General features: G+C 41.4%; 1 protein-coding gene across 1 annotated transcript; it reads right to left on the minus strand.

Annotated features, from left to right (window-relative positions):
• Positions 1 to 7,319: 7,319 nt before the first annotated feature.
• LOC103994394 (heavy metal-associated isoprenylated plant protein 27) lies at positions 7,320 to 8,230 on the minus strand. The gene is made up of 3 exons (XM_009414738.3): positions 8,053 to 8,230; positions 7,887 to 7,962; positions 7,320 to 7,805 (listed from the first exon to the last, which is right to left on the minus strand). Exons 1-3 carry the CDS (start codon positions 8,131 to 8,133, stop codon positions 7,495 to 7,497), a joined length of 468 nt encoding a protein of 155 aa, XP_009413013.2. The 5' UTR covers positions 8,134 to 8,230; the 3' UTR covers positions 7,320 to 7,494.
• Between the last annotated feature and the right edge of the window lie 2,966 nt (positions 8,231 to 11,196).

Below are 11,196 nucleotides of genomic sequence, written 5' to 3' on the forward strand. Positions count from 1 at the left end.
CATAACAGCAGACACCGTCGGACCGGTTCGGTCATGGGATAACACGTGTCGTTCTTCTCTCGTCTAGACGCTTCCCGACTCTTCCTCCCATCTATTCGTTGGATCGATGGCAACGGTCCACGATTCGGCTGTATCGTCTACAACACCAAACGCAGCAGACTCGAATAGAAAGGCAAAGATCACGGGGGACCCACGTCACTGGGCAGCGGTTGTGGCCGGGAGCAGAAAGCTTGGGAATATTTGCTTTCCCAAACTATCCGTTGGGTAATTAATACGCGTGCCGACCCGCGATGCGCGTTTCCCCAAGCGAATCCCGCTTGAAATTTCGCCACGCCTGTTTCCCTTCCCCGCAACGCCACAGGCTGTTCAAACTAGAACACGAAACACCCTAATGATCTGACCATAGGATTCTCCCAACTGTACCAAGCGAGAACAACCGACAAGCGTTGAATCCATCATGATACGGTTGGCAACGATAATAATTGCAAGACTTCCTGTCACCAAATCAAGCACGCATATGGATAAACATTAATCATCACGACCTGATCAATCATACAACAACGATAATGATCATCTTCGAATCAAGGCGGATATTGTTTGGTCTATTTAATCCAATAAATAGTTTATTATCGGAAAATTCAACGATGAGTTGTAATAGGCTCTATGACGAAACGTGAACCATCGTGTATTATTCATGCTTAGATGAAATAGAGTTTACGTTAACCATAGAATAATAATAATAATAATAATAATAAAGCTAAAATTTGTAGACAATTTCTGGTAGCCATCTCACACATGCCTACAACTCGATCATAATTTCCTTCCCACATCAAATGGTCCCAACCTCGCAGCAAGGAATGCACTTATCTTTCACATCATCATCACGTTATCCTCGTGTCACCATGTTTTGAAGTTAAGACTTAGAAGATAAGCTCAAATTTGATTACATAACAAGTTTATGGAGCAGTGACGAAGCCAGTGCTACTTTTACTGCCAAAGAAGGGATAAAGATTGCTCCTCTTCCCCCACATCCAGGGAGGCAAAGTGTGGTTCGGACTCTATCCAAGCTACTCTGTAAAGCTTCTTCTCTCAACAATTATGTCACTTGGCCCACGAGGAACACACAGGGACTAAAGAATTCCGAAATGTACCCTCGGTGATCTGTCAATGGAAACAGATAGTTCAAAACTACAAATAAAGGGATAGACTTCATCCGGATTTCTACGAGATCAAAGAGTCTACTAGTTGGGATGTTCGAAATGTATATGTAGTTTGATTCATTCAGCAAGCAACAACCATGCTCGGCTTCCATGCATGCTCTGTGCCGCATCAGGATCTCATTTTTTTAGAGGAAGAAATGCGTCAGTATCACTTGAGATGGAAGACGGTGAAGCTGTTCTGGTCTGGCAGCTTCCTCTGTCTGCTTGCTGGGAGGAATATACCGACTGCATACAATGTTTAGCGGTATCGTGAAATAAACATGATCCCGGCGGAGCATTGGGGCCTCAATCATTGGAAGCCAGAAGGTTAGCACGGATGTGGTCGGCAGGCTGCCAATAAACAAATCATCTCACCGAACACAAGATGGAGAGGAAAAGAGTCGTCAACGAACCCAAGTTTTCTCTTTCTACGGCAGTGGCATCACCATCCTGCTTTCTTTTCAGAAGAAAAGCTTAGTCCCACCAATGCTAAGCCACATCATTCAGCAATATCTGTAGCTTAACTTAATTAGCCTTCTTATGATGGTCCTACGCCTCTGATATTGCTGCATTGTGATGTGAATTGATTGAGAACTTGCTAATAATATCCCAAGGATATCCACGTATTTGTTTCACGTTATGTTATCAATCTTAATCGAGGATGTCAAGTGCTCCAAAGGATGTTCTTATCGCAGGAGTCGGAAGTCAGGACAGGACTGCTCTTCTTCTATTCGCCTGCCTCCTTGTACTTCGTCTGCTTCGGTCCTCACTAGTGTTTCATTGTGGTTTTGGCCTGAAGCTTGCGCTCGCCATGATGCGTGCTTATATGTTTGTGGGAGGGACAAGAATGATCCAAGGATACATGTTTGTGAGGGCTTCGCCAAGATTCACATAATTACTGAAAATGATGGAGCATTTAGTGGTCTCCACCTGACTGTTTCAAATTTTATTTGTATTTTTACAGTATTTTATAATTTGAATTAATTATTGAGTTTGTAGCTGAAGTTGTCCACCTAAACAACTATATCTTTCAGAATAACCTGAAATTGTGCTATATTATTGATATTATTACTATCATTTCTGAGCTAATGGGCGGACTTCCATCAAAATAAATTAAGCAGAAAAGCTTTCCAATTCAAGAAAAATAAGATGATATTGCTTGGATAATTATTACAAAGATTTGTCTAAGAATTACATCAACTATTAATGAAATTTTCATATTTTTTTTCTCCCCCTACTACCCGGCCCACTGATCAAAATATTTAAATTAAAATTAATAATAATATATTCAGTATATCCTTATAAATCAATTTTAATTTTGGAAACTAATAGGATATTACACTCTCTCCATACACAATTCGTTGTGATGTGTTGGGCATTTTCAATCCTATGAATTGAAATGGATTTCTCCAGTTGATGTCGGTTCCTTCCTATATGTATTAGAAAATTTAATATCAGACCGGTTGGACCGGACAATGTATCATTAAACCGGACCAAATTCCTACAAAATCTCGGCTCGGGTCGAGGATGAACCAGGCCTTTAGTCTCGGGCCTTCAGGGACCGAGGAGAAGATGACCGGTTCAGAGAAGTCTTCCGTGCCACCACGGTTGACCCGCCAGCATTGGTACCGAGACGGGAAAAACCGATGATTGGTTGTGATGGATCGTTAGGTAAGACCTAATAATGAGGACACAGAATTCATTATTAGAGGTTCTGATGGTGGCTGTAAATTTGCAAGATAGGGGGATACTTTATATGCCACGATGGAGGAGTCAAAATGGTGGCTATTGAATCTGATTCTAAGATCCCTACTAACATTTTGACCAAGAGAGTTATTGCACCGTGATCTTTCTTGAATATTACAGCTAATGTCTCTTGTATTTTGGATGCTTTTGATGCCTTCTTCATTAACCATGTCTGCTACGATGGAAGGGCGTCCAGCTGCCAAGATGGAGGAATAAAAAATGGTGGTCATTGAGTGTTGAGATTTGATTCTAGTTATCTATCTTGTTATCATGATCTAGTGGTTACATGATGATTTCAATAACCACTTGATCATGATCTAGTAGTTTCAATAACTACCTTATGATCTAGTAGTTATAGGGTAGTTGTCATTAGGTCCTATAAATAGGACCGAAGATAAAGAGTCTGTGTGCATTTGGTATCTTGTAAGTGTTCTTGAGTCAAAAGGATTCTTTTTACTCGTATCGTAGTATTCTGTTTCTTCCTTGCTCCTCAATCTCCAACATTTGTTGTATCAGAGCCTAGTTTCAATCTGAACTGGGCATTATGGCTTTTAACGGCAATTCCGTGTCTCAACCTCTTATCCCCATCTTCTCGGGCAAAAGTTATGAATTTTGGAGTATCAAGATGAAGACTCTATTCAAGTCTCAAGATCTTTGGGACTTAATAGAGAATGGATATGCAGATCCAGATGACGAAATCAGGCTGAGGGAGAATAGAAAGAATGACTCAAAGGCATTGTTCTTCATTCAACAAGCTATACATGAGACGATCTTCTCAAGAATTGCAGCAGCGACAACCTCAAAGCAAGCTTGGTTGATACTTCAAAATGAATTTCAAGGCTCATCAAGGGTGATTACGGTAAAACTTCAAACCTTCCGTCGTGAGTTTGAAATTTTATTCATGAAAAGCAATGAATCAGTGCAAGATTTTCTTTCTCGAGTGACTGAAATTGTTAGTCAAATGAAATCTTATGGTGAACATCTTCCTGGTCATATAATTGTTGCAAAGGTTTTGAGAAGTTTAACTCCGAAATTTGATCATGTTGTTGCCGCAATTGAGGAATCAAAAGATTTATCTACTTATTCATTTGATGAACTAATGGGTTCCTTGCAAGCACATGAAGTAAGGTTGAACAGGTCACTTGAAAAAAGTGAAGAAAAAGCATTTCAGGTTAAGGGAGAGTCTTCTACTTCAGAAGAAGACAAAAAAAAAAAATCAACAGGAAGAGGACGTGGCAGAGGAGGATTTCGTGGTAGAGGAAATGGACACTTTGATGAACAAGGGCAATCATATTATGATATAAAAAATTACAAAAGTGGAATTCAATGTCACTATTGTAAAAAGTTTGGTCACATGAAGGCAGATTGTTGGAAAAGAGAAAAGCAAGCCAGCTATGTGGAGAAAATTGAAGAAAATAGTAAGTTGTTTATGACTCATTCACAAATTCATAACATCTCAAATGATATTTGGTTTTTGGATAGTGGATGTTCTAATCATATGTCAGGCATAAAATCAATATTTAGAGATATTGATGAGACTCACAAGTTGAATGTTAGACTTGGAGATAACAAGCAAATCCAAGTGGAAGGGAAATGAACAATTGAGGTGAAGACAAATCAAGGGAAGGTAAAATACCTTGATAATGTTTTCTTTGTTCCTACTTTATCACATAATTTGTTGAGTGTTGGACAATTAGTAAATGATGGATATCAAGTAATATTTGATGATGGTTCATGCACTATTAGAGATAAGAAATCTGGTTTGATTATAGTAAATGTTTGCATGACACAAAACAAGATGTTTCCACTTGATGTGTCAAATATTGAAAGACATGCGCTTATCACAACTCAAAAGAATGAGTCTAGTTTATGACATTTAAGATATGGACATCTTAACATTGAATGTTTAAGGTTGTTAAGTCAAAAAGGAATGGTTTTTGGATTGCCTAAGATTAATACGCTTGATGTATGTGAAGGATGTATTTATGGCAAACAAAGTAGAAAACCATTTCATATTGGAAAAGCATGGAGAGCATCTAATTGTCTTGAATTAATTCATGCTGACTTATGTGGACCTATGAATACAAAATCATTTGGTGGAAGTCAATATTTTTTATTGTTTACGGATGATTATAGTCGCATGAGTTGGGTATATTTTTTGAAATTGAAATCTGAAACATTTGATAATTTTTGAAAGTTCAAGGCACTTGTAGAAAGACAAAGTGGTAGATATATAAAGACACTTCGGACAGATAGAGGTGGTGAATTTGTATCTAATGAGTTTAGTTCTTTTTGTGAAGAAAATTGTATTCACAGAGAATTGACAGCACCATATACACCGGAGCAAAATGGTGTAGTTGAGCGTAAGAATCGGACTGTCGTGGAAATGGCAAGAAGTTTGCTTAAAGGAAAACATCTTCCAAATCAGTTTTGGGCAGAAGCAGTTGCAACAGCAGTTTATTTGTTGAATATTTCACCAACAAAGGCTGTTATGAATCGAACTCCTTTTGAGGCTTGGTATGGTATGAAACCAAGTGTTAGACATCTAAGAATTTTTGGTTGTATTGCTTATGCTTTGGTGAATTCACAAAATCATCACAAGCTTGATGAAAAATCAGAGAAATGCATTTTAATTGGTTATTCTTTACAATCTAAAGCATATCGGTTATATAACCCTGTTAGTGACAAAGTTATTATTAACAGAAATGTTATGTTTGATGAAAGGGCAAGTTAGAATTGGGAGACCAATAAAGGTGAACTACAAATGCAGATTCCAGCAGAACTAGACACTCCGCAGAATCAAGTGACAGATCCTGCTCCAACAAACTCATCGTCAACCTTACCCAATAGCAGTTCAAATTCGGATTTCTCAGATGAAACCCCTCCAAGAAATTTCAGATCAATGGAGAAAAGCAATGAAGGAGGAAATCAAGTCAACCGAGAAGAATGAAACTTAGAAGCTAATGGATCTACCGAAAGAAAAGAAAACGACTGGGTTAAAATGGATGTTCAAAACAAAATTTAAATGCAAATTATTTGGTTTCACTGATAGTGATTGTGCAGGAGCTTTAGACGATCGAAAGAGTACTTCAGGCAAGTGGAGCTATCACAATGAAGTATTGTGGAACGGATGAACAAGTTACAGATATCTTCACCAAATCACTTCCACTTCGAAAGCATATTTATTTTATGTCGCAAATTGGTGTATGCAACTATGAATCGAGGGGGAGTGTTGAGATTTGATTCTAGTTATCTATCTAGATTGTTATCATGATCTAGTGGTTACATGATGATTTCAATAACCACTTGATCATGATCTAGTAGTTTCAATAACTACCTTATGATTTAGTAGTTATAGGGTAGTTGTCATTAGGTCCTATAAATAAGACCGTAGTTCATCTAGCAAGACATTGAGATTGAGGAGAGGAAGATAAAGAGTCTGTGTGCATTTGGTATCTTGTAAGTATTCCTCATGTTTTTAATACTACATCAGTTTTCTTGAATCAAAAGGATTCTTTTTACTCGTATCGTAGTATTATGTTTCTTCCTTGTTCCTCCATCTCGAACATTGAGTCTGATTCTTCCATCCTTACCCACATTTTGCACCGTGGACTTTCTTGAAGATTATAGGTAATTTTCTTTGTATTTTGAATGCTTTTGGATTCCTTCTGCATTAATCATGTCTTTAGAGAAGGAAATGTTATAGTAAATTGGCTAACCAAATTTGACAGAATCATTAGGTTAGTTTTTTATTGCTAGAGGGATTTTTGGCTATCAATTAGTGCCGATCTTTTGTGCTCTAATTTCCTTTTGGCAAGAACGATGAACCTGACGGCTATTAGGTATGAGCATGCACGGAAGAGTGGATGAACAGTCGTGCTAATGATGTTTGCACCGCAAAGAGTCGATAGCGGCGAGCACCTTACGTCAAAAGGATAACAACAGTGAACACAGTAATGGCGAGCAAAGCAAACGATGGTGGTGAGAAAGAGAACCGAAAGTGGCCACTGAGGGGCCAGTAAAGTAATCGAGTGAGATCCAAAAGTCAAAAGGGATGAAAGGCTGTGAATGAGAGAGATTAGAGAAGATGAGATGAGAAACCCATTGGTAATGAAACGCGACAATGGTCGGACAGTGACGACCCATGTGATCGTCTCAAGGCAATCCAATGGAAGCACGATACTACTTTTCAGAAGACCCGAAAGTCTTCAAGACAAGGACGAATTATCTATATATCGTCCGGAAGCATTAAATTCCATCACAATGGGGGGTCGAATACCACATCAACTCATGGAAGCTCACCAATCCAGAGTTAAGAAACACGAATTCAAGGACGTGCACGACATCTGAATCAACCCAATTCACATACCAAACTGTTCCTCCAAATACTCATCCGATTTAAACTCAATATTAACAACACCCAAATACATTCATTCAACAAACACCGGACAATCCTCATACACATCTCTACCCAGTATCTACATGCGTACAAACGGAAGCATTCTACAAATTCTCTCCCCCTCTTCTTCCATTGGGAGTAGCAGAGACTTCACATAATAGTACAGGAGTTGGGGTTGTCGTCGCTGAACGCCGTCGTGTACTTCACCTCCGTGGAGCTTGCGCGGGCGAGCGGCGCCGCGTCGGGGTCGTCCACCACGTTCCGCACGTACCCGGGCGGCGCCTTCTTGTCATAGGCCCCCGGCGCGTAGGGGTGGGGCACGACGTCGTACGGCACGTACGGCCACGGCTCCGCCTTCTTCCCCGTCTTCCACTCCACCCTCTTTATTACTTTCTTCGGGTCCACGAACCCTATCACCGTGACCTTTTTCTGCTTCGGCTCGATCTCTACGCTGCTCACTCCTGTTTAATCGACATCAACCATCAGTCCATCCGAACGACACGCTCGGAAATACTACACAGTATAAAGAGGAAAGACGAGACCTTTCATGCCTTCCACGGCTTTCCTGACCCTCCTCTCGCACCCTTCGCAGTCCATTCTCACCTTCAACTCTACCGTCTGAGTCGATCAATAATTCAACCCGTGCTGTTAGCACTTCACATGAACAACAACATGAGAAAAAGAGTACATAGTCATTACGATGCTCACCTGCAATTGCTTATTCTTCTTGAGCTTTTTGCGACTTCTGGAGACGGAGCAAAGCTCAGATACGTGTTCCAAGAGGCCCATTCTTCCTGCTCTCTGCAAGCGACCGAAACGAGGCCAAGAGAAGGCTTTTTTCGTGGGAGGAGAGGATGGGCGACTGGGCAGCGACTACATAAGTCCGGACTCTTCGATGTCTTAAATTAACACGGTCATCCATAATGGTGCTGCCACATGTACTGCCATCTTATCGACGCGTCGCCCAAGGTCATGCACGCCCTGTCTCTGCCACGCGTGGTGTATGGAGTCCCTCCACATCATCGGTATCGAAAGAAAATTTACGTATCTTTAATCCAACTTCTAACACTCGGCGTTTCAACACCCTATAAATGATCTACAGCAGTCGTGTACCCCAGAAAAGAGGAATAGAAGGAAACGAATTTAATTCATGCATCGGTTTCATGTCACACCTGTTACAGTCGATTACTGTGTTATGAGAGTAACAACAGGAACGGTTCAAGAGGCGACCGAGGACCGTCGGCTGGCTCTCAGCCACAGAATAATTGCCTGAACCCTCCCAGGAAAGAAGAAAGAAGGCAAAACAAATGCATCTCCTACTGCAGTTTCCAATAGAATACTGTTCACAAGTGGGGGAATCTCGTCAGTCTAATAAGATGGCTTGCCAAAGATGATGGTCTTCTCCCTTCCCGTTGAAAAGCTGGAGTGGTCAGTGGGACACATTTGTTGGTATGCTGAGGGAAAGCAACGGCTACAACCGCCAAGCATCATCATCTGAGGTACTAAACCCCACTGCATGCCACCGATTGAGGCAAGTTGGGAAGAAGAAAGAGCAAAGAGTATAGACACTCTCCCTACTTCACATGGCCTGCATGAATGATCCTTTTAGAACACCACCTCACATGCCACCCTCCAAGTCTCAGATAATGCTAACTACATTTAAAACCGAGGCAGGTCTTCTTCTTTGGTGTACAAGGTACAGAATTATACGTGCGAGTTTGACAAGGCTGGCTAATAGTGCTTCACAAGAGTTGTTAGATCTCAGCCTGCTCACACGTTGATCTAATGTGATTATTTTTTCTTAGTAATATAAGAAAAAAGATATTCAAAGAGCAGACTGAAACTTTCTTTTTCTCATGTTGGAGCCGTAAAACAGTAGTTGGTCTTCTAACACCAAGTCAAATGATATAACAATGTTGACTTCGTTGCTACATGTCTAGGCTGAAGATCGCCTTATAAACAACAGATAAACGTGATCAAGGCGTGAGACCTGAAGCCATTGCTTTGGTGAATGGTACGAGTAATTGGATAAAGAGTATAACAAGAGGAAACGCATCCAAAATATGATTCAAACACATGCGTGAGTTGATTCGAAGAAAAAGGGAACATAAGGCATCTGCGATAACCACGAATTAAGTAAACCGCCCATATGAAGCAAAGTCGACGAACACAGAAACCCATGACCTTTCGCTAGCCAAAGTTTGACACCCCACGTTTGATGTTTCCCCGCTTTTCTGCATGCATATCGCCATACACGAACCCACTGCTTCACGTGGGACGTGGAGAGCTATAAAAGGAAAAGACAGAAGAAAGGAGAAAAAAAAGGAAGCCTCCTCCCACAATCCATTGAATGCGCCCATTTACTATGCGTGTAGGTTGAGAGATCAGGGACTCTTCATGTACGGTGAGCTCTGCCTGCATTGAAGTCAGCGAGGCGAGCGAATCCGGAGGAGAACCCACGCTCACCGACGCTCCAGTCCTTGTGACCTTTCCCCATATAAATCTTGCCATAATTCGTGTATATTTATTGGATTCCAAGTCGATCGATATATTTCATGTTTCTTCCACCATCGTGGTATCCATATCTGCGAGATCCAGTCCGGTGTGAGGGAAAAGGTAAGTCGAGGTGGATGACAGCGTGCCGAGAACCAAACGAGCAACAAAAAGATCGCAGGGTTTGAGAGAAGGATGAAACCCCATAACGTCGACTCATGCTGTGGGTTGGAGAGCTCGGACTTGTTGGACCTCCCCCCCCCCTCCCGCTCGGCGGCATCCTGTTTTCCATATGATCTCGACGGGAAGGATCAGTGTATCGGAGTAGGATCTGCATAAAGTCGGTTCCACCCCCCCCACCGAACTCGTGCGTCCCCTCTGATCCAGTTAAAGTTTCTCCCTTGCTCTTTTAATGGCCATCCAAGCGCCGGTTCCGTTCATCCGCAACAGGAACAGTTTGGACGCGATGGACGACGGCGAAGGATTGCCTGTTGACCTCTGTCAATATTTTCGGCAGCAACAGATGGTCACGGTTCCTTGGGTTCTTTGTCCTCCGCCTCCTCCCCCTCCGGGGATGTCGATGATGTTGGGAAGAAAGCTGCGGAATAATTTTTTTTTTCTTTCCTCGTCAAAATACCAACTTGATATCCAAATGAAAATATCAACCAACACAGCAACCAAATCTTTTTAACGTGGAAAACCCAATGTGGGAAAAACCACGGGACCGTAGTCCACATCAAACTTCCACTATCAATAATAATGATAACAAGTTTACAATAGGTCTTCTCTAGAATAACTAGAGATGATAACAGGTTTACAGTAGGTCTTCTCTAGAATAACTAGAGGATCAGAATAACATCAAGATCATAGATCTTGGCTCAAGGATAGCATATCTCATCACGTAGGATGAATCTTCTCAAAAAAGAATTCTGGGTCTCATAGAGTAGATATCGCAGGAAAGTACCTTAGAGAGGGTAAACTGTAGATCAACACCATTAGGATTGTAGAGTTTGCTACAAGGATTCTCCACATAAAATTTGGACCGAAACTGACAACGTTTGGCCACCGATCGTCAAGCAGAAAACTCAGAAACATAATCTTTCTCTCTCTGTCTCTCTCTCCTCTTTCCTCTGCACATCGCAGACTGCACGCTACACACTCACTGTACACACTGCCCTCTCACTCAATTTTGCCCTTTCTCTCTTGATTTCTTTGAATTGGGCTGATGGCCCAAATTTGTCCAACCCACATATGGGCTGGACCCAACAATTCTCCCCCTCGGTGGGCTGTACCAAGCCCGCTCTTTGCTTACATGCTTCAAGCTTCTCCTTAGGCAAAGACTTTGTCAACATATCTGAA

Source organism: Musa acuminata, chromosome BXJ3-4 (genome assembly GCF_036884655.1).
Source record: "Musa acuminata AAA Group cultivar baxijiao chromosome BXJ3-4, Cavendish_Baxijiao_AAA, whole genome shotgun sequence".
NCBI classification, from domain to species: Eukaryota; Viridiplantae; Streptophyta; class Magnoliopsida; order Zingiberales; family Musaceae; genus Musa; species Musa acuminata.